General features: G+C 44.6%; 1 protein-coding gene across 3 annotated transcripts in view; it reads left to right on the top strand.

Moving 5' to 3' along the window:
- The first annotated feature begins 1,561 nt into the window (after window positions 1-1,561).
- Window positions 1,562-26,958, top strand: part of NKD1 (NKD inhibitor of WNT signaling pathway 1) — a 100,857-nt gene continuing 75,460 nt past the window's right edge. For 2 of the 3 annotated variants that reach the window (XM_065641018.1, XM_065641020.1), the window contains exons 1-3: window positions 1,562-1,783; window positions 1,925-1,957; window positions 2,139-2,284. In XM_065641018.1, coding sequence (XP_065497090.1) covers window positions 1,759-1,783; window positions 1,925-1,957; window positions 2,139-2,284 — 204 coding nt within the window. In that variant the 5' untranslated portion in view covers window positions 1,562-1,758. The remainder of the gene's footprint in view (window positions 1,784-1,924; window positions 1,958-2,138; window positions 2,285-26,958) is intronic. The other variant, XM_065641021.1, reaches the window with a different exon arrangement.

Here is a 26,958-nt window from a genome sequence, read left to right on the forward strand (position 1 = left end):
AATGGTTCATTTAATGGCTTTCCACTGGCCGTGCTGCGCAGCCGGTTCATACCAGACCTTCACCACATCCATGTGCTTTGGAATTCCTTCTCAAAACGAGCTCCAAGCCTGACCCTCCTCTCCCCGTCCCAATTCCCCGCGGAAGTGTTACTACATGTGCTTTGAATCTTTTTTTCAGATGAGCTCCCAAGTCCAACTCCTTCCTCCCTGTGCTTGAAACGTATGGATTTGAAAGCACAGATGTGGCCTTGAAGTTTTTGGACCAGGCCCATCTGGGTCAATCCCTTCATAGTTTGACTAGTAGTTTCTTGAGTGAAATTCTCAGAAGCCTTCATTTTTTCTTGTTCTGAATCTGCTATGCACTCCCTTTTATCTCTCCTAGTTGAACTACAAGGATCTCAAGGGAGATGTGATTTTCATAAACAGAAAAAATAATGACCAGCCAGAGGAAGGAAACAAATTTTTAATGACTGTGAGAATTGTCTTTATGAAACGGAAAGTTTCCTTTTAGTTTTTTCTATATGTAAAAAATATACCATTCCTAAACTACAGAAGGGGAGATTATTTTAAAATCTCATCTACTCAATTAATGGTAGTAGCAGTAATAATAACAAAGCCGATAGATACTTTGTCCTCCTGCTGCCAACATTTTCAATCACTGACCAAGGGCTCCGGATCTGACCCTGAGAAGTGCATTTTGGCATTAGCAGTGGTTTCAGCAGGGTGTGCGCCGAGATGCCCGTGACAAACAGTTTGCGGGACTAAGTCAGTACAACAACTGCTTTTCCAGACGTGCCACCTTCCTTCGCAACCGAGATATCGAGAAGAGGGGACAGGAGGGGCACAGGAGCGGGACAAGAGGGGGACAGGAGGGGCACAGGAGGGGGACAGGAGGGGGAAAGAAGGGGAACAAGAGGGGGAAAGAAGGGGGACAAGAGGGGCACAGGAGGGGGAAAGAAGGGGCACCGGAGGGGTTCCGGAGGGCTGCTCCCCGCACCCGAGCGCCGGGGGGGCTGGAGGGCAGTTTTCCACCATCACGAAGCCGCGCGGGGTGTCCGGAGCCCCCGCAGCCCCACGGGCCGGCCGGGCGGCAGCTGCAGAGCGGCGGTTGGGCGGGGACCCCTCGGGCCGGCCGAACAGCCGCTTCTCCGCGGATACCGGGGCAGCCCCGGGGCGATGCGGGGGGCGGCGGCCCCGCAGCCCCCAGCCCGGGCCGGGAGGCGGCGGCTCGGCGGGGCGGGGGCCGGGGCTGCGCATTGTCCGCCCGGGGCTGCGCGGGGAGCGGAGCGGGGCCGCCCGTGCCTGGCTGGAAGTGAAACGCGCCTCGGCTGCTCCTTTTTCTTTTTTTTTTTTTTCCCCCCCCCCTTTCCTTTTTTTTTTTTTTTTTTTTTTTTTGAGCCTCCAAAAGGCTCACTCGGCCCTTTCATCCGCCGCCGCGGCCCAATGGGAAGGCGGAGGCTGCCTGCAAGTGGTCTAATCTCAATGAGGTGTCAATCATGTTCCCCGGTGGGTGAAGTAAGGTCTTTTGTAACCGCCTCTGTCTTTGGGCAAGAGCGGGGAGAGGAGGAAGGCTGGAGCCGAGAGGGGACGCCGGCCCGGAGCTGAGGTTGCATCTCGCTTGTGCGTTCGCAGGGAGAAGCGGAGCACATGGATTTCTAAACGCGCTGGGATTTTATACATCTACAAAAATAACGCCGAGCGAACCTGACCCTCCTGAAAACAGTCAAATGAATCGTAATTGCAGATCAATGCAGAGAGATGGGGAAACTTCACTCGAAACATGGTTAGTTCCTTTCACTTGCTACTTCCCTCGCCCCTTCCCCCCGATTCGGGTTTTACTCGGTTTGTCGCTGTGCTTTTATACTGGTGTCTAATGATCTTCCTTTATTATTTCCCCCACACACTTTCCTCCGGATCTTCCTAGCTGCCGTTTGTAAACCCAGAGAAAGTCCAGAAGGTAGGGATGGCTCCTCGCTGCCGGCAACTTTGCCCGGCTGCCCCCGGCCCCCCGCCCCTCGCCCCGCAACTTTCCGCCGCGGTTCGCTCGCTCCCGGCCCGGGGGTGGCCGGGGGGTGGCCGGGGGTGGCCGGGCGAGCTCAGCGGGCGGCTCAGCGGCGGCATTGTCTCCTGTTTTCTAGGTGATAGTTTCGCGGTGAACGCCTCCCTGGCTCGCAGAGGGCTGGAGGACTGGATGGTGAAGCAGAAATACTCCGGGGGCGGCAGCAGCTCGGGACTCCAGCACGGCTGCCAGCACCGGGCTGTGTGCAGGCTCTCCAGCGCCAGGGTATGTCAGCTCCCGCGCTGCCCCCACCGCCCCCGCCTTTGGGAACGGGGAAAACCCAAAGCTCTTTCTCCATCCCTCGCTCCCTCCCGAGGGGCGCTTGTGCAAAGGAAGGGCTTTGCTTTGCCCTAGTGCTGCTCCAAGGGGCTGCCCCGTGGGTGGTTTCCCTCAGAGCTTTGAAGTTGGGAGCTGCAGAGCAAACTTGGTGCTGGGACAAAAGCCAGAGGAGTGAGGGGACCTGTCCGCTGGCGTCTGGGCAGGGCTGGTAGAACAAAACCCGGGGAATCTCCGGGCACAGCCCAGCACCCTGTCAGTGCGCACAAGCTTGTGAACCCCGACTGGTGCACAAGTTTGTCTGTGACATTTTGGCAGAGGAATTCGGGAAAGGAGAAGTCCGCAAAGAGCGTGTTGTTATTTATTTGCTCTTTGCTAACAACGCGTGACTGACTTTCCCCGTAAGAGTTACCGCACATGTCACTTGTCCGGGCTGTTCCCGCACTTGGTCACTGTCCACCCTCTTTCCTCAGCCCTCCTGTGTAAAGCTGGGCTGGAGGAAATGTTTAAGTTGCCTTTTTTTTTTTTTTTTCTTTAAAATGTTGTCTCTTTAAACAAAAAGGCATGATGGGAGGTAAACAAACTTAACAATCCCTAGATATGGTCCTCATAGTGTTTCAGGGTATGATCCCGAGCTTATTGGTGTTTACTGAAAGGCTCCCATTGACTTCCGTGAGCCTTGGATCAAGCCCTGAAAGCTTCATCAGTGGAAAAGTAACCTGAGAGATGGGGAGATTGGAATCTGTGCTGCCCAGCGAGGAATGTGGCTCTGAAAGCACAAGGAGAGCAGGGCCACCAAGCCTCCTGCGGGCTCTTTGCTTTGTTAGCCACCAGTTTTATTGTCAGAGCCTGGGCTACTTGCGTCTCAGGAAAAATTAACTTGCAAGTGGAGAATTCTGTGTTTTAGGTGGGGTGTTAAAGGGTGTAGAAGATGTGTGTATGGGAAAAGCTAACGATGAGTTTTTAGATTGCACCAGCATTGTACTTAGAGGAGGAAAAATTGTTTGGAAGTCACTAGAAGGAAGGCAAAGGGGTCAGATATTGATGGAAGTGTTTGTGTTTGATGAGCATAATCGCTTCATGTTCAGCGTGCAGGTGTGGTTGGTTGAAGTTATTTTTATTGCGCTTTTCTTGGAGACAGTGTGTCCAGAGAAAAAGGTTCTTGTTAATACTGGTACATACATGTATGATACTGATGCAAAGAGCAAACACATGTGCTTTTAATTTTTTTACTATCCCCATTTTTGTGAGTCAAGCTTTTTACACATGTTCTACCTTTCACATATATGTATTTTCTAGGAAAGAAGTTCAACTCGCCAAACTAAACATTGGTTTAAAATACAAGAGCTAAAGGTCAAAAACTCTGAATTTAGCTTTGTGAAATGTATTTTCTTCCACAAAGACAGTTTGCTTTCTGAAAGGAACAAAAAAAATCTTTTGTCAGAGATAGTTTGCTATTCACAAAACTCTTCAGTTTTCAGTTCCCTGAGGTCTGCCCAGCTGGAATGGCAGTAGGACAGCATTTCTCTTCTTACTCAAGGTGTCCTACTCATGATAGCTCAGCAATTAGCAAGCTATTAACTAAAAATTAGTCTGCAGTTTTAGTACATTATAAAACTGTAAACAGGTTTAAGTATGTTTAAAAGCACTGTTCCCGTGAGGCTTCTTACTGTCATCCTGATGGAGCTGTTTCTCAAAGTTTGAAAATATTCGCAATTTATTGCCTAATATATTTTGCATGCATATATAGCCGGCTAATTGATTTAGTTTAATTGTCATCCTGTCACAGGCACGCTGTGACAGCTACATTAAAGTTCCTTTAAAATATGAACTTTTGGTAATATGGAAGGATGCATTTCTAATCCTACATTGGAACCAGATGTGCCATATGTACAGTCTTTTTGACGAGGATTATGGAGTCACAGCTATTGACTCCATAATTGAGATTGCATGACTGTTTCTCTTCTGAGAGCTCTTTGATCTCTTGTATAATTATACCAAGATACAAAGCGAATTGTAGCCTGACCCCCTCGGCTCTTCATTCACCTCAAGATGTACAAATACTGGTGACTTCTGCTCATGGTTGGTCACCTGGGATTGTGTGGGACAGTTGTGTAGGCCCCAATAATGTACTACTGTTGTCCTTAGTACTTCAAAATTCCTCCTAAACTGGTCCAGTAGTGGAATGGTACAGTTTGTGTCACAGCCGAAACTTTGGCTTCTTGTTAAAAAATGTATTTTTTCTCCTGAAATAGGCCCTAATTGCTGTGTTTGTGACTTATGGCAGAAGGAGTTAGATCAAACACTGGTGGAAAGGTCTGCCTTCAGAGAGACTTCCAGTTGAGTTTAAAAAAAACCAACGGTCCCAGAAATAGTTTTTCTCTTAGGAATCCTTTATCGGGGTTTTGTTGATGGTGGCTTCACTAGTATTGTGTGAAATCCAGTGCACTTCCAGGGACTTGTTGTTGGCAGAAGTGCTTCCAAGTCTGAAAGTTCCAATTTTTGAATCATTTTGATTGGAAATTGAATGTGATAGTGAAATTTGACTTGCATTGCTCTATCTATTCTGTCTTGGCTGTAGTTGGAAGGCTGTTTTTCCTCCAGAACTGAATTGTTTTACTCAAGTTGGTCACCCAGGAGAGATGACACTGAAGCTCAGGGGGGTTCATGTAGCGTTTGACAAGAGGAATGAGTGGCTAGTGCAAGAAAGCAATAAAATTCCATTTGCGCTCCTCTTTCAAACGGTGAATTTACAACAGTTGTGGAGGGAAGGCATTTATGTGCCTTCACTCAAGGGATGACACCAGGAGGGTTCGAGAACACCACCCTTTTTCTCTTCTAGGGCTGAGGTTTTGAGAGTTTCTTGGTTGGAGTAGACTCGCCTCAGCTGGCGTGTCCCGTCCGCGTGGCATGTCCCGTCCGTGTCTCCCCGCTCCAGTTCACAGGTAGAGCAGTAATTAGTGTCCAGCTATTGCCAAAGGCATCAGCCACCCGAGGAGGATCTCACAGTAAATAGTTGGGTGAAGGCACAAGCTGGGGAAGGAGAGCGTGTCCGCAATGTGCATTTCTGGTGTGGCTCCGAGTCTCTGATCCCATTAAACCGCTTGCTGGGCTCTAAGTGCTTTAATTGCTGTGGGGGACAAGGGCTGGGCTCCAGCCTTCCGCATCATGGAGAATTAAAGGAAAAAGGAATTCTGTTGCATCCGTGAAAAGTATGAGGTCCAGAGTCATCTTCTAGTTTCAAAGCTAATTGAAACTACTGGGGCTATAAATCTGTTGGAGCAAGTGAATATGCTTCTCTTGCTGCTTTATGAACGAGTTAACTTGAGCCCAGAAAGGTTTTCTGACATGGTGGATTATCCTATATAATTCTTAAGTTTAAGTGTATTCAGTGTGTTTACTTTTACAAACTATTTTTGGAGATCAACATTGTTTGCAAATATTCATGTATTTATTTGTTTAACTGAGAAGTAGTTCTATGCTGGAGGGGAAAATATTAAATATGACATTTGCTTAGTTCAATTTGCTTTTATCTTCAAAGCTATAAGAAATTTTACTAGTTTCTTGTGTGTCTCATTGAGATCTGTGCTTGGGATTGGGAAAAAAAACAACCAATCTCATATTTTTAATTAAGTTCCAAACCAGCTCACAGTGAGCCAAGTTGTAAGCCATCATTTTAGGTAAAATAGAAAAGGCTTTAGCTTCCCACTTCTGCTGGGCTCTTTGGTGCTGGTGATCCTCGTGTTCGACCCTAATTGATATTAATTGGAGGATCTGGTGTGGGAATACTACAGCGTGAAGCGCAGAGGTGGGGCTGGGGCTCCATTTGTCCTGGGCCTGGAGCTGCCGGTGACATTAATGGACATTCCTGGCGCGGCTGCGAGGGGACGCGCCAGTGCCAACCCCGCTGCTCCTCTAGCATCATCTTGCTTGATTTTTTTTTTTATAAAAAGCCCTTCCCAGTCCCCCACTGTTAAATAGCATGTGTGTGTGTGTGCATGTAAAAACACATAGCCTTATGGAAAACACAGCTGGGTAAATCATTTATCCAAAATGAAAATAATAAACAGAGAAGAGGCTTCTTTAGTGATGTGGATATACTGTGGCTTAAAGGCTGTTGGAGCGGAAGGTTTAACTGTAGCACGGCTTTGGGGTCATGGCATGGGTAGAATGACATTTGAAAGGCTGCCTTCTTACTGACATGGTGACAAGAGCAATTAAAATGTCCTTGTATGACTGCTCGAAGTGATCTTTAAAACGGAAACATTTTCAAGTGCTTTCATGTCAGCATTGTATAGATAATTATTTGTATTGACTCTGAGGATTAAAAGAAGCAATAGACTCGGCAGTGCTAGATATTGGTGTGACTAAAAAAATACTTTGATACACAAAATATTGTGTGCGGCATTTAAAATAATATCGCCAAACTTTGTATTAAAAGAGAGAGAAGCAGAATCTTATTTAGTGTTGAAATTTGGTGCCAACAAACCAAGATAATTTAATTAGTGGTGCACACAGTATATCTTGACAGCTCTAGTTTGGAAAAATTACAATACGAATATTAACAATCAAAGAGTCTCTGAAAGTATCAGCGCATGGTGATGAGATTAATGAATTGGCCAATACTGTAACAGAAAGCTGGATTCCAAGGGAATTATCCTTGAATGATACCAGTTGGTGCAATTAAAAGCCGCAATTCAGTTGCCATATGGAAAGTGTTAGGCATCCTTACATGGTTTCAAAGCTATGTGCCGGAGGTTAAATTGACATATGAAGAAAAGCATAAATTAAATATTCTGTGTTATGAAATTAAAAGTTGACTTTGCTTGAGCCATATGGAGGAGATGGATGGAAGACAGTCTGTATTTCATCAGAGCCTGTTTTATAGGTGGTTCAGATTTAATGTGGTGCACTTTTAATTTGGCATCTTGATTGGGAAGCTGAATGACCTGTGAAGTCTCTGCAAACGATCTTGTTAAAGTATCTTTATTTTTTTTAATCTCTAAACAACCCTCTTTCTCCACCCTCTCTAAAGTGGAGATGCTTTGGTGGATGTTTGTAAGGAAGACGCATATTCCTTGTAGTAGCTGGGCGGAGTCCTCATCCAAGTGGGACAAGCTCTGTCTTTTGGGCAACCAATAGTCCCTCTTGGCTTGGTGAAACCTTCATTCTTCTGAATGAGAAATCCTTGGTTCGGGAATACATTTTCTTCTGTAAATTTGGATGAAAAGTAACAAGCGTGTGTTATATTCTTTAATGACTTAAATGTAAATAATGTAGCCCAGACTTTGCGCTAAAACTGGTTGTAACAAAACCGGGAAATTTGTAGCACATGATTGTCGACATATGGGAATGTTCTTTGGAGCAGCATTCGTTAGCAGACGGGTTTTCTGGAGGTTTTGTGAGATCTGTAATGAGACCCAGGAGGAGCGCAGTAAGTGGCTATTTGTAGGCACCCTTCAGAAGAAGATCTTGCTTGACTTTTATGGTTTCTTTTGAGTTGGGTTGTGAACAGAGGAAAGAGAAGTCTCTTGAGTACTGAAACTTTGTAAGAGTTAGTTTTTCCAAAGTTGGGGAAATAATTGTTCGGCGATGATATTTAAATCAAAGTGGAACATTGCTCCCTGTGCTGCAGATGTTGGCCTTTACAGAAATTCTCGTGGATGGATTTTTGCTACGTTAATGTCAGCATCAAAACCTTGTTGGAAAGTAAATGGTCGATGTTGAAATGTACAAAATACTTGATGTATTTTTTTGTAACTAAACCGCTTTTCTAGTTAATACACAAGTTACTCCGAATACTCAAGAGTTTTCAGACTATGTGATATTTATAGATTTTTTTTTTTCACGGGTAATGAGTTATAGTTTTAGTCCAAAAAATTAATGCAAAGAAACGGTCAAATAGACTTTCTCTGTGAATTTATTTAGTCATATCTGCCAACATTGGCAGCAAAACTAAGCTTGTATTTACTCCTACAGAGTAACTACAGCTATGGGACACTGAGTTGGACCGTATTCCATTCAAGAATTATTAACCAAGTTCCAAACGCAAGATCTTCATTGTGTCTGATTCCGGAGCCAGCAAAGCTTGTTTGTGTTGGAATATCTCACGATATTTGTCTTGCAGCAGCAGCGTAGCGCCAGCGGTGTTTGCTGTGCCGAGAGGGCCGTGCCGGCCCAGATGTTTTTACTACTGCGTGGTCTCAGAGAGAGGGGAAATGGCTCGTGTAGGTCCAGCCGCTGCTGTCCTGGTCTCTCTGTGACGGCTACGGCCCTGCGGTGCATTTGCTTTTTGTAAACTTCTGGATTTATTAGAGCACTATGGCATATATTGGCTTGTAATTTGCGGGATAGCGGTGACACTTGTGAACGTGCGAGACATCCTTTTTTGAGGTGGAAAGTCCTGTAGAGCTGGCGTCTTGCAAATAGACCGCTGTCCTGTAACCGCACATCCACTGTTCCATAAAGATGGGCGCGCTGGCTTTCCAGCAGGTTTATATCTGCAAGTAAGAGCTCAGCCAGATTCCTTAATACCCACACGTGTGCGTCTCGCGTGGCCTGATGTGTGCCCGTTGTATGTAAGAAATACTTCTGGTTTAGTCCTACAGAACGTCATCGTTTTGAGGGAGGGAACGATGCGGTCACTCATTGGGAGGTCCTATAGCAGCTGCGAAGTTGAGTACTAGTGGGTTGGTTTGTGAGGTGTGGCCTGTGGTAGATTATAGGGCAATAAATGATCCTATTGTTTCAGTCTATAAAGCTTTTGGTGGAGGAAATCCTTTTGCTCCTCAGAAGGCCAGGCTGTGGCCACAGGAGACTGCAACTCCATCAGTGCCTGAGAAGCTCTGTAATGGCCAAGGAGAGCCCCATAAAAATACACCCAAAAGATCCCACCCGCTCACCCCTCGGCAGGGATAACAGGGCACCCTGCGGTCCCCTGCTCCAAACCAAGGTCCCTGCCAAACGCACATGAGAAGGAGTTGTTCCTTAGACCCGAAGCTGTTAGTAATTAATACACGTGAGCAAGACTTATCAGGCAAGTGATTCCTCTGCGTTTTGTCAAAGCTCTGATATTTGATAGTTTTCCCCTGATAACCCTTCCTGATCTGAAAATTCTGCGGAACTCTGAAGCTTATCGAGCTGACTGTGAAAGGGTGTCTCGCTTAAACCTTGAAAAGTGTTTTGTTTTCGGTTGTAATGGGTTTGGGTTTAAATGCAGAGTCAGTGGCACTGGTCCCTTGTATGACTCGCAGTGGAATCCCTTGAGAATGCGAGATCCTCCCTTAAAATGCGGGAGCAGATCAGTTATGTTTTGAGCAAAATTTGCAACAGAGAACTTGTAAAGTGCCTGGAATTTTCAGCCGTGTATCCTTGGGCTCCACACTAACAAACGCAGGCAGTGTGTGCTGCTGGAGCTCGGAGGTGGATTGGCATGTGGTCAGAACAGCCTGTGCACTGTCCATCTGGAGAAATACTTTGTGTTTGGCGATTAGGCTGGAATTTAATGCATTTGGGGGCATTACTGTGGCAGCTTTAAAGGGATTAAGTATATTGAGGTTCCCATTAAAGTATAACATTGTGATTCAAGATCTGTGAAAGAAAATCATGCATGGGTGTTTGATCTGGGGGTGCAGCCACACATGCTGTGAGGCATAAAATAAGGGGATAGACGCAGTGGGGAAGTGACAGAACAAAGTGCTGTCTTGCAGGAGAAGTGGGATTTGGGAGCAGCCTCGGATCTTTTGATCCGTACTCTGATGCGAATGATGAGTGGTACGGAGGTGACAGATTTGTCTTGGGGGAGGAAGGGGAGCGGTGGGTAGCGTGTCGCGTTGCCCTCGCAGGTAGTTTGCTGATTCCCCAGAGATGCGGTAGCGGTAGGTGAGGACTAAGCCGCTTCTTGTTGTCCTATCTGCAAAATCTTTTATAATTCCAGGACAGTTAGTTTCCAGAGAGTTAGGTAAAGAATGTGGCAGCTGTAAAGCTAAGCCTTATGTATTAAATGCATATAAAAGAACAAATGCCTATTTGGAGGAGCAGGAATTTTCTCTGAGCATAGAGTGCCCCAGTCTTGAGCTCACAGAATAACAAGCAGTCTCTGTATTGCATAAGATGGTGCGGTTAAGCCTGTATCAGTGTTTCTGTAATAAACTACTCTTTTTGAAACAATAAATAATAATTTTGCTTGTGAACTTTCCAAGTCTCTCTGTGTTCACATAGCATACGTGTATATAAACTACAGACACTCGTTCCCCTATAAAGAGAGAACATCATAGTCTAGCAAACAGAATATCTGTCATTCCAGCTGAGCAAAGGTCTAAGGCAATAACCCAAAATATCCTGGAAGAAATTCTAAAAAGCATTGAAGAAATCAATCGTCTGATCCTAGAGGAAGGTCTTTGATGTAATCCTGGTAAGTTTATACTGGGAGCCTGCCTATTTCTTTATGGTCAGCCCTCGACTTTCTATATGAAAAGTAGATCAAATAATTTCATATGCTTCTCTTTTTTTAAAAAAAAGATGGTCGATAGTTTTCTGAAGCATACATACTGTTTAAATGTAGATTGTGGCTTTTAGCCGAAGCCCAGGTGGGAAGGAACGGCTTTTCAAAACAAGTACTTACAGAAAAATAAATAATACTTTGATATTTTCCCATGGAAAAACTGTGCCTCATTTAGCCATCCTGAATATTTAATTTTATTTTGAGGATAAACTTCATAGGTTATCTCAGTTAAAGCCATTTTTATTTATGCAAAGCTTATGTGCAAAGTCTTGTTCCTGATGTGGATATGTACGTAAAAGGAGTTTTTCAGAATACCGTAAATAAATGACTTATAAAGGGATATTTTTAACTAACTCAGTGCAGTTAGGTAAATCTGGTTTTTATAATTTTGAAGAAATCTTGCAGTATTTCTCTGTTATGTTGTGATGGGAAAGCCATGTTGCAATAGAGGGGAAACTTCTTATCGCTTTCCATGGTTTTGTGTTGGGTTCTCTGCCACGTTGGTGGAAGACAAGGGAAGGTTCAAGTGGTGAGACTAACAGCCTTTTATCTAGCAGCTGCATTGCTGGTGGAAGGGCAATCTGTTTTCCTCTGCAGATGCAGTTTATCTGATCATTTTATGGCAGGTTCACAAAAGTTTGTCGCAGTTGTACTGCCACTTGATTTCCCATTTGCAATTAGCCATGTTACTTTGCAGATAGGTTTAGAAAGCAAGTTTCGAATGAGGCTATTCCCGCAGCGCTGCTTAATACTCATTAAAATATCACATTTTTATTGTGTTGCATGGAGGTGTTTTTTATCTAATTAGGTTGGTTTGTTAAAATATGGCACCACAGTCTCATTCTCTCTCTTTTTTTTTTCTTCTACTCTAAGGGTGGTTTTAATTGTTTATTTATGACCAATAAGAAGCACGCAAAATCTTTAACTCTGGACTGATGCATGGCATAAAGAAGTAAATGAGATCTTTTCCTGCCTAAGCTATTTAACGGGGCTTTTCTGTGGAAGGTGGTCACTCTTGGATTAAAACATGGTGACGTGTAACTGAAAAGAAAGAAAAGACCCCAGCATTTGGTAAGGAGCTGTTGTGTTCAGTGATGCTACATGGACTTCATTGGAACTTGGCCATCAGCCTTACCAGGGCACTGCTTTTCCAGATGTGCTGTTTGATTTTTTTTTTTTTTTTTAATTTTCCTTTTTAAAAAAAAAAAAATTTCAATGTAGGAAAAAAATTAATCAAATCAATTTTTGTGAGAACTGTGTGATAAAAGTCAAAAGTAAGGCATGTTGAAGTGCTCCGTGTCCTCGGATATTTGCAGTTCTCCAGGAGGGGCTGGTGAGACTGGAGCATGTAGGTGAATGTGCATGTGAACAACCCTCTGCTAAAACAATTTACCCTGATTTTCCCCACTTTATAAAGGCGGAAATGGAAGATGTTGCGCTGGGAAGCTCTTAGATTTGCCAGTAAATGAGCAGTGGTGGGAAATGTTCATGGGAGCAGCGGAAGGGCCATGATGTCCCTTATTCGCTCTGCCAAGGTGACCTGGCCCGATGGCAACACCCACAGAACATGAGGAGAATTCCCCCACCGCTGGGGAAGATAGGGAAGCCTGTCGGATGCAGAAGAAGAGCAGAATGGTTAGACAAGCAAAATGCTAATGTTGTGCAAATAGGGGTGTGTTTTAAGCAAGGAGAGTCCTGGCCTGCTGCGCATCAGTGTCTCCTCACAGCGGGAGTCCTGGCCAGGGTGAGGCCTCCTCCTCCCCGCTCTCCACAGACACGGGCTCTAGTCAAAATCAGCTCTTATTGTCTGTCTATTCTTATATCCAGTAGTATCAGGAATGGATAAGCAATTCTGCCTTTAGCTAGAAATATGTACAGAGCCTCTCTTTTCCAAGGGACGAGCCGGTCTGAGAGATGTGCCAGCACGGGGGCAGGATTTGGCTCGGACTTGTGCTGGCACAGCCGCGCGGAGGGAGGCAACTCAGCTCAAAAAGCAATTTTCTGGTGTTCAGTCCCATCTGTCTGGAAATGGGGGGTGTGGGGAAGTGTGTGTTACCTGGGCTTACGAGGTCCAGGTAAGTGTGATGGGGGCGGCTGAGGGAGCTGGGGGTTCAGCTGGAGAACAGGAGCTGAGGGGAGACCTTCTGATCTCTGACCTGCCTGAAAGGAGCTTGGAGCCAGGGGGGGTCGGGCTCTGCTCCCCAGGAACAAGCGCCAGGACCAGAGGAAACGGCCTCAAGTTGCGCCAGGGGAGGTTGAGGTTGGATCTGGGGAACAATTTCTTCCCCAAAGGGCTGTGGGGCATTGGAACAGGCTGCCCAGGGCAGTGCTGGAGTCACCATCCCTGGAGGGGTTGGACAGACGGAGATGAGGTTCTCAGTGACATGGGGCAGTGCCAGGGGCGGGTTATGGTTGGACTCGATCATCTTGAAGGTCTCTTCCAACCAAAATGATTCTGTGATTCTATGACTTGGCCATCCACAGCCAACGACCTTTCTCCTCATGATGCCGGTGACTGACGGTGGGTATTTGGTGTTGCACCTGGCTGCACGCCAAACCATACTGTAAGCTTTGTGCAAGGCGGCTGTGCGGGGCGTTGCCATCCCTCTGCGTGGCTGCTGCCTCGCCATGGAACGCGCCTGTTCTGCTCCGGGCCGAGCTCTGCTGACGGCAGATTCACCCAAACTCCACGCGCCTGTTGGAACTGCCTGCCGGCCTCATACAGAGGGCGAAAGGGCGCGGGTTTTGCCGTGCGGTTTTCTGACCGCGTGCTGTCGATAGGGCAGGTTTTGGAGCGAGCGATGTTTGTGGGATGTAAAGGGTTACGAGTCTGAGGTTACCCAGGCGCCGATCCGCTGGCACACCGCAGGTGATCGCCGAGTGAATGTTGTTTAAAGCGCCTGTCCCACGGTTTCACAAATGTGCTCTGACCAGAGGATGTTTTTCTAACTTCAAAGGGCTTCTCAGGCTGGCTCGGTGCCTCACAGACTGAGTCCACAATTCCTCCCTGCTCCTGATGTGTTCTAACCATGTGTGATTTTTTTGGTATGTGATGTTTTCTTAAAGCGGCATTGACCTGTGTTCAAGTGAAACTTGCTCTTAAGCTTGTAAACACAAACTTGTCGTGTGGGCAGTTTTCATCTTAACCTGATGTGTCTATTTGTTTTAAGAGCAAGAATAGACATCAAAAGGAGGAGTAATTTATAGGAAGAGAAGGAAAAAAAAAAAAAAAGAATTACACTCGCAGCAGCATTTTGAGTTGTACCATCCAGAGGCTTTTCCTTGAAGATCAAAATGCTGGCTGTAAGAAGAACATGTTTACACCTCAGCGGTGCTGGTGGTACAGCAGGTCACTTTGTCTGAAATGTGCACGAGGGGTGTGCAAGGGGTAGAGCAGGGCAAAAAGGAGTCCAGTTTGAAGAACCTAGGACACTGAGTGCTGACCTGATTTTGTTGGGTTTTTTTTAACGCACTCTTCCCCCCCCGCCCCTCTTTAGCAATGCTCTATTAAAATAAACTTTTAGGAACGTGTTTGTATGGTTTTAAATATTAAAGGTTTCTTTTTCTTCTTCAGTACTTTGTAGTATAGTTGTCTGAAGGGGATTATTTTCAGTTTGATGCAAAATATGCTTTCTTTTTAATGCCAAGAATGAGAAACGACTGAGTCTTTGTGGGCCGAATTCTTTCACTGTTGAAGTCCATTAGGCTCTCGTAGTCTGGAGAGCAGGATTAGGCCCCAAAATACCTCCTGAGGTGCACGGTTGTGAATCTGGGGAGATCTCGTGTTCCACTGGGCGGCATTGGTGGGCACTGGTTTTTGTGATGTTTGTGCATTCATTAAGCCTAGAAAAAGTGGGCTAGTTTGAGGTTTTGAAGCCATCGTTTTTAGTTTACTGTTACTACTATTATAGATTGGTTTGAGTCTATTAAAAAAACCCCAAACCAACAGCGAAACAAGCCCTTTCTTCAAAGGAAACAATACCTCACAAGCGAGACCGTAACACTGTTTGCAGAGTGATTGAAAAGGGTCATCTGCTGTGGGAATAACCCGGCGTGCCCTGAGCAACCTAGCTCAGCCCCGCAACGAAGCGTTGCTCCTCGTAACAGCACCGCAGTCTGGCACGTAATGACGAGTCCAGCTTTGAGGTGCGGCTGGATCGCAGGTCCTGATGCAGGCCCTGGAGAAGCGGGTGATGTGCGGATGTGAATCCCTGGCAGCGAGCGGGCCGTGCTGCTCTGCCGTCCCATGGCTGGCGGCAGCAACCGGCCCGACGCGTTTATTTTGGCTGCTTTTAAAGCAGGTGGCCAGGGTGAATTCCTGGTTTCAAAGTCACAGCTGCTGCTTTGAAATTGTGTAAGAAGGGCTTTGGTTTCTTAACACAAAATAACTGAGCTGCTGTTTGGTATTAGAGCATCATTATTCTGGGAAATGCGCTCTTCCATTTTAAAAATATCTTTCTGTATGGAAGTTGAAAGTTTATACCTCATGATTCTAAGGGCAAAGAGCTGAAAAGGTTCCTTGTTTGACTGATGACTGTAAATACTTAAGAATTCCTCAGTGACTTGAGTGAATGGAATCTGAGGGTGGTATTAAAAATTAATAGCAATATTAGAAACAGAGTTACTGCAGGAATCTCTTATTTGTTGGCATTAAATCCTTTCTGGGGGGGGATGTTTTGGGTAACTATAATTTAAGTTTTTTTCCCTCTTAACTGCATGTTTTTGTGGCAGTTAGCCCAAAAACATTATGTCTTTGTCATTAAATCAATTAAAAAGTCCAAGTGGACTGTATGCCACCACAGTAATGACGCTGCGATTAAGAAGAAGGAAATGTTCTTTTACAAATCCCCATTTCCTCTTCTTGTAAAACTTTGTTTTAAAATGAGCCTTCTTGGGTGACTTTTTCAGTAGCGTCAGCAACAGTGTCAGCAGAATGGTGAATTTGTGTCGCTGCAAGTATAAAGAGAATTCATGAAGGAGTTTGTGTTAAGCATAGTTTTCTTTTTTTATAAAAAAAGGATTCTATTCACTGTGGTGGTTTTTTTTTTTTTCTTCTTTTGTATTCCTTGCCGCCTTGTGATATTATAATGTTTTTTGCCTGCTTTCAAAATTTCATAGATATATATTTATAAAATCTACACGTCATGTAAGCCTTTTTCTAGTGTAAGGGAAAGTACATTTTATGCAAGGTACACAGCATGGGGTTTCCTGGGCCTTCAATCTCATATGATCCTGTCTCACAACAAATATATCAAACGGGGATGAGCAAAATGCAATCCTCTCTGGCTGGGGGAAATGTGTTCTTAGGGAAGGCTGGAACTTTCCTCTGAAAGGAGCCTGAAAAAAGCAAGTGGGCAGAGGATGGAGCGTTTCACAGCTTGTGTAGACAGGCTTATTAAAGGATGTAAAGTGCAAAATAAGAGTTTATTTGGTGTTGGGGACAAAGTCAAAGAAATGAAAGTAGGATTTGCATGCATAGGATGTTAGAAAATCGTGGACTCTGTTGTTAAGGGGATGGGGTGAGAAGGGGCCCCTCAGAAGCACGGGCAGTACAGGTGGGACATTGGGGCCATGCCCTTAATCCTTTGTGCTTTAGTCATAAAATAATCGTTTTCATTTTTATCTTGTGGCAGTAATTACTAGGAGCTCTCTCACGGGTTGGCAGCTGCCTGTTCTGGTGCAGCGCTTCTCAGATTTATCCATTAACGAGCGGTGCTGAACCATATTTTATATAGGGGAATATATGGCAGGAGGGTCCCTGCCGAGTTAAAGCTCCGGGTGGTTCAGACCCACGCTCACCGTGCGGTCCCTGCTCCTGCCATACTGGGATGTGCCGTGGCCAACTGGGCTGACTGGTGCAGCCCCGCGGGTCGCTGCTTAGTGCCTGGGTTGTTTCTGGGTAGGATGTACTTAAGGAGATGGGCTAATAGGTTAAATACAGCTTGCTTAAGCACGGAATCACACGGTGGGGAGGCTTTGAAGTCGTCTGAGATTAGAAAACTGGTCTGTGGGCCTGGGCGTGAAGCTGGGAGGTGTTTGCGGTGTGGCTGGTCAGGTGGATGGGCATTGCTGCGGTGCTGCCTGTCTCTGAAACTCTGAATTTATGGCTTAAAAATGAGGTGCAGGAGCCATGTGTTCTAGTCTAGACCCTCCCTTTAGCTGGATATCCTTCCTCAAGCTGCTCAAACGTGAATCCTCGCAGAAACCCAAGACAGCGAAGCACTTGCCACTCATTTAGTCTCGTTTGTCTTCTCCTTGGAACTACCAGTTTTATCCACTTTTTCCCACTTCCCCATCAGGGGGCCAGGGACAGGTTTTATCCTTTTACCTACCTAGGCTGTTGAGGTAGACAGAGAAATGAAGAGCTAAAATGCCAGCTGTACACTTAATTCATTGCTATGTTTTTACCAATAAGCTAGATAGTTATTACCTACTTTCCTGAGCAAAGTAAGAAAATAAGAATGAAAAAGAACGTTTGCATTCTCCTTGGAGTTTATATAATCCCTCTTTGCAAAAAAAACCCCTCTCTTACATTGTTTCTTCTTTTGCTCTACAGTAACCTTCCTGAAATCCTTTTGGAAAGGGGCCTTTCTGAACTCTCCAGCTCTCATCACAAGCCAGTGGCCCAAGACGTCTAATTGTAAAAAGTTTGTATTAATCAAAACAGTTTTAACATATGGAGAAAAACCACATTTTACTTTCCCCTCATCTGAACAAGAGTTTGGACAAGGTTAGAAGGTGGCGGAAGGGACATGTCTGTAATGTATGAGCTGAATCTCCCCTGCTCGTGGTGATGTAGATGTCCTGCCTATTGCTGTACCTCGCTGTGGGTAAGGCCTATAAATTCAGTGCAAGATTTGCAGGAACATAGGGACAGAGCATATGGCTGGCATATATATATGTATATATACACATCACAATAGGTAAATAATATAGGATGAAGAGAATGCCAGACTTTTACCACTGGTACTGAGATGGGCTACACAGACATAACTAAAGGGGGAAGGAAAATAACTGTTAAAAATGAGACCGAGGATGAGCTCTCATGCACCACTTGAGGCTTTGCAGGGAGATGAGGTTTTTTCTGGTGTTTGCTTGAGTAATGAAATTACCCTCTCTTGAAGGTTATTCTTCAGAGCAGCAGAGTTTGTACATGAGTGAAACGCATGTCAAAATGTTTACAGTGGACTGGAGTGGCGAGTCAAAGCAGTCGGCTTTTGTTTGCACTGGCTTTGTAAGGCAGAGCCTTATAATGAGGGTGGACTCTGGCTCCTGGTCCGGTGGGAGCACCGAGTGGGGCAGGTTTCCAGGTTCAGTAACACCTCTGCCCTCGTCCGTGTGCCGCTGGCAGTGATGGATCACCCAGTGGTGGATACTCCCAGGCTTTTGCAGCAGGGAATCCCGTGGCAAAAACCGAAATGTTTTTATTTTCTCTCCTTTTGGAGGCTTAAAGTTTTCCTTGCCACCTGTTGCCAATAGATCTCACTTTCTCAGCAGGTGCTCTGTGCTTCTTTCTTTCCTTCCCATTTCCTCAGGTGCCAACACTGTCTGTGTTAGATACTCTATTTTACCAGCTATTGCCTGTGCCTTAGCTCGATTTAAATGCTGCATTGTTCAGAAACGAAATCTTGGTGGAGAAACAAAGGCACGTGGTGGTCTAACTGGCAGGATGCACATTTGGGTGTGGAACGTCAAGAACATTGGTTAGCACGCTGTGCTATAACATTTGAGGCAAATATTTGCCATACAAACTGCCTGGCCATACCATACCAACTGTACAGATTGCTAACAAAAAAAACCTTGTATAGCATATATGTACTTTTGGAGCTTAAGGAATTTCTCCTCGTGCCTCCTACCTCCTTACTTGCCTGTTTGTGGGTGGAAAGATGGTTGGTTGTAGCTCAGGAGCAGAGTTGTTTTGGGAAGAGGACAGTGCAGAGGCTGCGCTTGCTGCTGTTCGTGTGGCAGCGGGGAAATTGGGAAGGAAACCGTGATTCGGTGAATCGTGGCCGTTCCTGAAACAGCCCCGGGGCAGCACAGGGGATTACAGGGTCACGATATGGTAAATTCATCCTTGGAAGCTGCTTTATGTTGTCTAGAAATGAAGAATTCCTCGGTAAGATTGTAATGCTTTTTATCCAACTTCCCAGTTCCTGTGCTTCAGCAGTATATTTATCTTCACTATTTTCATGCTGTGAATAGAGGGAGGCCAAGAATCACGTGTGAAGGACTTGCTTTACAGCCAATGGTATGTGCAGTATAGCATCCTATAAAGTTAGCAGGGATTAAGGTGAAGGAGCATGTGAGCAAGGGAGGCATCCCGTCAGGAAGCATGCCGGTTTCTAAACTAAAGAAATACTGTCTGCAGGCTTTGAATCAAAGGCTTGGGCAGCTATACAAAGCTAATCCCCAAAGATGTACTATTAAACTCATTTCCTGTGTATGGAACAAATATCGTAGGGGTTTTGAAAAGCATTTTCCAGCCATTGTTAAGAGAAGAGTTGGGGTGTGAGCAATAAAATCCTGATCTGGGTTCAGACTTTCTCCGTATTTGTGGTTTTGGTTTGAGCCTGTCTCTAGTTAGCAGGGATATGAATGTTAAAATTTACCCATGCAGCTTGAGAGCTGTGCTGTGGTAGTAATGTAAGTCTTGCTTTTCCAGCACGTCTTTTATTTTAGAATAGATCTCTTTCTGCTGGGGTCAGAGCCTGTTTTTTACTGGGCAAGCTCTGAATGTTCTGGCAAGGGAGGACAACTGGAATAGGCCTAGTAGAGCTGTCAGTGTAAGGTGTTAATAGTCTATGAAAAATAATGTTTCTGTCTCATAAATTCTCTCAAACTCCCGTTTGTCTGCCCTTACAGTGAAGAGAGTAAGTGTTATCTTTTTAGGAAAGCTTTCATTTATTTGTTTCAGCTTTGATAGCTTGTTACATTTCATTGCTCACACAACTGAAATTAATTGATAGGTGAAAAAAGGTGTAAGCTAGATAACGAATATCCTTGGTTTTGGAGAACTGAACTTTAAGTGAGAAAGGTGAACACCAAGATTTAGGTCCTGTAATAAGCCTAAGTGTGTTTTTTGGGTAAAAGAGCTGTCTGCTCAGATCTGTTAGGCTAGGTCTAACTGGGCAGTATGTTTATGGGGTGGGAGGTTAGGACTCCAAATTTGAATTCTTGTTGTAAGACATGGTAATTTATGGGTGGCAGAGAGAAGCGACTCCTCGAATATGATCAGAACAGATAAGGCAGGCATTGAACATGCTTTTTCCTGGGCTGTCACCCATTGTATCTGCAGCCTGGTGTGTGGCACCAGCGCAGCTTCGTTCTGAGCGAAGACGGGTAATGTGTGACGTGTGATGGTCCCGAGCTGATGGCAAACAAGCCCATCAGACACCGCACGGTGCCTGTTTTCAGAGGGGGTCAGGCGTTGGCAGTCATCGTTGTGTAGCAGAGGATATCACAGCGACGGGTACACCCGCATTCTCGAACGCTTGGCACTTTGTCATACATTTAATCTGTTTACATATTTCCTGTACCACTGTACAAACAAACCAGTGGGCAGAGTCCTGAAACCATTTTCTCAGGCAAGGTTCCTGTTGATACCAAAGCGGTTGAGATTGAAAATAATTGCTTGTTTAGAAACATTCGAATGTGACCTTTAGAGAAATCCTCTTTCCTTTTGCTGACATTCTGAAGCCCTCATTAGGGAGTTATTGAAAATCAGTAGGAAACTCCAATGAGTCCAGGCTGCGAACACAGCAAGTTGTCCCTTGCTGTTCCTTCTGGAGTGTTGTAGGGGATGTTGCTTCTTCAGAAACTCCGGTAGACCTACAGTTTTGTTACTCTTCCCTGTTTCTCATTCCTCACTGAGTTTGCAAGTTGTCCTCTGTTCATCTTATCAGATCTGTGGGTAAAAGCGTATACAGGGAACTTACACTTGGCTCGGCACAGATGCAGAATGCAATAGGTGGGTCTCTGCCACCATTGCAATATCCTTTTGTTCCCAGAGAATCCCCCAAAAGATACTGGGCAAGCTTGAAGAAATTCATAGAAGAGTTAAGGGTGGTTAAACTAAGATGACTGAAAAAGCAAATTATTTGCTTCTTGAGTAGGTAGGGAAACTGAGAAGAAGACTTCTTGTTACAGAGTGAAAGAATGAACGTATTGTTATTTATCAGTAATTTATATGCTTACTTATATAGACTTTCATTGTGATACAGAGTGTACATCAGTATTCTGGAATACCTATTGCAATCAGTTTCCATATGTAAACATGCCAGTAAGTACTACTGGACCAATGACTGAATCAGAATTTAATCTATATTGTTTGAAGCTTAAAAAGGGTTATTTAGAAGCATGAATGAGTATGATTAGGAATAGCAACAGGGGAACTTAGGAAGGACTGGGTGTAAAGACATGGTAATGAAGGTCTGAATAATGGTTCAGATTTGACAATGGTTCAGATTTTATTTTCCCTCAGTATTGTTAAAACTGCACAGTTTACATCTCCAACTTTCTTAACTATGTAATGGGAAAGGGTCTTCAAAGTTGACTCCATTGAACTCAGTTCATTTCAGTTTTTTCTGCTGAAAACATAGAATAATGGTATGCATCTATATCAGCAAAATTAAGATTTATGGGATTTTTCTCCCTTTCAGTGAATACCTTGTACATGATACCATCCGCCACAGAAGTGCTGTTCATTTAGGCATGGCTTTAGCAGATTATGCTGACAGCTCTTACTGTTAACTTGGAGCTCTGTCCTTTATAAAGATTAATGATCCTTGAAATAATAAATATATTGGAAATGCCAAGCCTGGAGGTCATTTTCAATTCACAAATAGTATTGTTTGTGTAACAGCAGCCGTCTTCCCCCGTTATTTCCTATAACAGAGCAGAAGTAAAATGTGAGAGCAGTAGGGTTTTGGTATCTCCAAGGTGCTGCCGGAGAGAAAAGATCCCTTCATGAGGAATAAACGCGTTGGGAATGGCAGGGAGAGGGTGATGACAAGCTGGTTTGCAATATCACATTTGCGTATGGCTTATGGGGAGCGCTGCAAAGAGCTCGAAGCTTTTAACACATCTGAGCAGCGCTGGCTTTGTTCTGGTTGCCGAACAGCGAACGGCTCGGCCGGGGCCAGAGGCTGCTGTGGGTGGGCATTGTTTTGGGGGAGAACCAGAAACGTGTACGTTCGTTACAGCATAGACCTAGCACTAAATTAATCATGACATTAAGAGGGAATGTATGTATAGACATTACTTCACAGAGTTGTCATAAATTCTGCTCTTGCCATATTTTAATTTCCAAGGCTTTTGAATCTCAGACAAGGTGCTATAGATGTAGTTATTAAATTCTGCAGAAATATTTTTATTGGGTAGGACATTGCTTGGTGATGTAGCTGTGAAAGCCAAGTTCAGCGACTAGCAAAAGGTTCTTTATCCATGCATTTAGGAGGAAAAATATTATTTTGTAACACTCACTTATTATTGAAATACTTGTTTAAAATTTACCTTCTTTTTCATGAATGTGTGTGTGTATATATATATATATATATAGTGTCACATTCATGACAATGTAGGGTTTATTCTTTTTGTTACTGGGTCATCAATAACATTGTCATCAATAAGACACAGGTAGAAACGCAGCTTTGGAAATAGCAGAGTGGTTTAACCAGGTGGCTCCGCAGCCAGTTGCTATTGTAGAGTGACCTGAGGACATATTGCCCCTTTCCAGCTTTTTTAAATGCTCTTAAGGGAAGATAGTGGATAGGACATAGAGGAAAAAAAAACCTCCAAAAAAGTTTGCACAGTGTACTTCTTTCAGTGCAAAAGTTAACTTATGTGGGCGCTGAGTTAGACTGAATATTGCTGAAAAAACAACGTCTAGCTCCCTGCTGTTCCAAGATTTTTCCTCCTTGTGCACTGGAAGGGGAATCCGCATTCTCTGCACCTTTCCCTACCAAAACACGTGTTGCTGGTTGTTTGGTTTCTCCTGGGGGCTGTTCTTTTGGGTGGTGCTTTGCCTTTCCCTTTGAGCGCAGAGGGGCAGCCAGCGTTGGAGGAAGCTGAAAACGAGTTGTTGTCTGCTCTGAGGGTGTGCTGGCAACCAGGCGAAGGATGGAATGGCAAAGTGCTAGAAGAGTCAAACCCCTCCTCGTCCCTCCTGCTCTGTGTAGCAAGCACGTGTGTGCCAGGCTAGGCTGGAGATCTCTTACAATCAAGTACCTTGACGGCTGGTACAGAGTTAGGTTGGAGTTTTGGGGCAGATGGTGTCTGGGTAAGTCAGGCCGTGGACACAGCAGTCACTGGCTGCTCCACGGCCTCCTGTCCGCGTTCCCCTACACCCCCTGGTAAATACAAGATAACCTGAGGCAGCTTGTGCCTTTACCCCAGTGGAAGTGTTGACATGAGCTGTTACCATGGAATGCCTGCCACGTAGCCATACTCTCAAGATGTCATAATGTCGAGAAATTAGCCCAAAGCGCTTTGCTGAGGTTCATCCTGTAAAATTTCCTACCCGTAGACACTTGCTCCATAGGCCGTGATAGCAGAGCTCTAGCAGATGGCAAAGTCCTACAGCTCCTCACTTAGAGCTTGGAACAAAATTTCAGGGTTATGTATAAAGCTTAATTTGATGTAGTAATAATAATATAGTGTAAACATGCTAAGTATATATTCTGTTGCTGGAATTAATCGGGAAAAAGTCATATATGTAGAATTCTCCTCTTCGTCTTTCTTCTAAAAACACCCGCTGGGTCCTGGTTCATATTGAAGAGCACTGGTAGTTGAAGTTCTTTGCCACAAAACAGGTGTAAGCACCGTCCTGCCCTGCCAGCACGCCTCGGTCGTGGCTTGGAGAGCCAGCACTGGTGAGGCTGCCAGTTGTGCTGCAGACACCTGCTGAACAGAAACTGGACATGAAACTGTTATTTCATTGAACGTTGGCACCTCGTGGGTAATGACCTTCAGCCACCGTGAGACTGGGCTGGATTTCAAACAGCAGCTTGTTACTGAGAGGCTCCGTTGGCCTTTCTGATCTGCTGAGCCAGTTCGTCCTCCAGAAGCGTTTGCCCAAACGTGAGAGGACGACAAGAACATGAAATGTCTCTGCCTCTTCAGATGTCTTTGCCTGTGTCCTGCTCTCACACGCACTGTTTAAACCTTCATTCTTTAGTTCTCAGATCATAGAATCACAGGATGGTTTGGGTTGAAGGACCTTCCCAGCCCCCCCAGTGCCCCCCCTGCCATGAGCAGGGACATCTGCACCAGCTCAGGTTGCTCAGAGCCCCGTCCAGCCTGGCCTGGGATGTCTCCAGGGATGGTTCAGCCACCACCTCTCTGGCCAACCTGGGCCAGGCTCTCACCACCCTCCGGGCCAACAATTCCTTCCTCGTGTCCAGCCTGAATCTCCCTCCTTTAGTTTAAAACCATCACCATTTGAGCCATGGCTGGCTCATGTCCTGAGTCCTTCTCCACAGGGCTGCTCTCCATCCCAGGCAGCTGGTGTCCCCTCTGGTGAGGAGCAGGCGGGAGCTGCGGGCCCTGGACACACACAGGTCAGGACACTTCAGCCAAGAGTTCCACTTGTCCTTTGTCAGCAGAAACGTCCCCGATAAGAAGTAGTCGTTGTTGAAGTGTCGTGGCTTTGACTGTGAACGCTTTTAATTTTTCTGCATGAAGACTGTCGATCCATTTATAGTTGTTGTTGTTGTATAAAAATGTGAGCGAGGGTTTATCTTCTCCTTTGAGATGTAGGGCCCTAGCTCTGGAATTACTTCAAGTTTATAAAACGAGACTGTGGTTTAGACCTCTGATAAACATTTTCTTGTTGTTGTTGCAGAGTTGGATCAGATTTTTGTTGTCATAATGGTTGGTGCACTTGGCAACTTACGTTTTGAATAATTAGGAGATAAAATTGGACTCTGTTTGAAATCCAGTATGTCTGGTATGTTCTTGCTTTACTTAGTGATGTTTTTAATCCCTCTTTTTAACTTTGGAGACTAATGTAAGGCAGTTAGGAATGGAAGATTGATAATTTTTTTAATCATTTTTGAAACCTAGATCCAAGCCAGCTTCTCTTGCAATGTTTCAGCCTCACCCTCCCAGGACGCTTTGAGATAAATCAGTGTCTTTATCAAAAGAAGTAGGTCTTTTTGTGGTGGTAGCACTGTAATATTAAATATTCACTCTAATTTGCAGAGTTGAAACAATTACATTGAAGTTCCTGATAAACTTTACTTTGGGTTTTGAACCTTTAAAAATATGCCACTTGCTTAATTTCATTCTATGGTAGCCAGTAAGGGAGTTTACAGCTCTGATGCGTCAAAGTGAGATTATTTTGGAAAGCTCGTGGAACCTCTTCAGCGCCCTTCACGGCACGTGGAAAGATGTGACAGACGGGAAGGCAGCGATTGGGGTTTTGAGGGTTTTCTCTTTCTTTTCTTTTTGAATTCCCCTCTTCTTTTTTGCCATGAGAGTGGTGAGGGAGGAGCCAAGAAGCAGGCTAACTTCAGAAACGTTCTTCCCGCTTAAGGAATCTTTGCTGCGTGTAATGTCCGTGTTGAAAATATTATTTTACGTAATTTTGAACCCACGTTGAGGAAAAGGATCCTAATTCGCAATACTGTTCTGCACCGCTTAGGAGGTATTGGTTACAGTTCTGATCTAGCAGTGGATGCATTTTAACAACCAGAGGAGTAATCATCTGTAGCACTAGAATCAAATTCTAAAAAAAGAAAAACTAAAGGAGGTGTATTCTCAAATTAAGTAACATAGACTGCAAGCATCAAAGTCTTAACTCATACACAGATTTTTTTTTTTTTTTTAATTACTGTCTTGATTTTACTTAGTTAACTTCTATAGGCCAGAATAAATCTTGTGAGGAAGGAGAAGTCTCTGGTTCATAGCCAGCTATACAGCTACAAATGCCACTTCCAAGGAAACATATTTTGTTAACAGTCCACCAGATGTGCCCCAGAAGTTGTGGCACCTGCTCTCCATTCACCTTCTTGTGGGCATCTTCAAACGGAAAGCGCAGAAATTCAGGAATTTGAATTCACCTCGTTTCCTTCGTACTGATGGTCCCTCAAAAAAGAACCTCCCCTTGCTCTCGTCCGAGCGGAGTCTGGTTTGAGGATAAACCGGTGCTCGAATCTGCTTTCTTTCTGAGTCTCTAAATTCACTTTATTTACAGTTGATTTTCTGTAGAGATTGGGCCTCCCAGTTTTTTTTTCCTCTGGGCAGCGTGTGGGAGGAGATCCAGATGCACAGGCAACTGGTAAAGCAATTTTGTTCTGCTGCTGGTGGCCTTAATTAATCATGTCGAGATTAATTAGCTGATCCATTTGTGGATGCAGTGTTTGGGGAGGAAAGTGCCGGGGAGTGTTGTGCGCCAACAGTCAGAGCTCTTGCCCGGATAGGAATAAGAAAACATACCCGAGCTGATGTTCTCAGAGCAGATGGGCTCCCTCTTCATGCTCGTTGTGCAGATACACAATTTTAAATGGGGAAAACAGAAGAGTTGTTTTTAAAAAAAACACTGAAATTTGAGTGGTACAAGGAGATAAATATATATATTAAAAAAATCAGGCTGTTTCCTTGTGGCATGTTACGTATGGAGAGGAACACCCAAGTTTTAAACTTCCTCCTTTCGAAGTTTATAGAAGCCTCAGAAACTTTCCTTTTTTTTTTTTTTTTTTTTTTTTTTTTTTACTGTCAGGATCCATTTCAGGATTTAACTTTTTTTTTAAAAAAAAAAAAAAACCAACCAAACATGTATAAACCCAGCACATTTCACAACTTGATTTAATGCAGCTTCCATGAATCTTGAACACAATAGTAACTTCTGAAACCAGTGTTTCTTTAGAGAGCAGTAAAGTTGTTTCTTCATGACACCAGTAAGTAGTTTTCTTGCCAAGCACTACATTGTAAGATTTATTAGACTATCCATTGCCCTCCCCCAAGTAACCCAGATTTTAGCTTCAAGTAAAGCAAACATATTCAAAAAGTACTCTTTAACTTCAGGCTAGGCGGATACAAAATAAAATCCTCCAGGGGTACATTACAACTAAAAGATTCACAAGCCCTCCAGGGGGTTTAACTTTTTAAGTAGGCATTTCAC

The sequence above is a fragment of the Caloenas nicobarica genome, chromosome 9 (genome assembly GCF_036013445.1).
Source record: "Caloenas nicobarica isolate bCalNic1 chromosome 9, bCalNic1.hap1, whole genome shotgun sequence".
Classification (NCBI taxonomy): domain Eukaryota; kingdom Metazoa; phylum Chordata; class Aves; order Columbiformes; family Columbidae; genus Caloenas; species Caloenas nicobarica.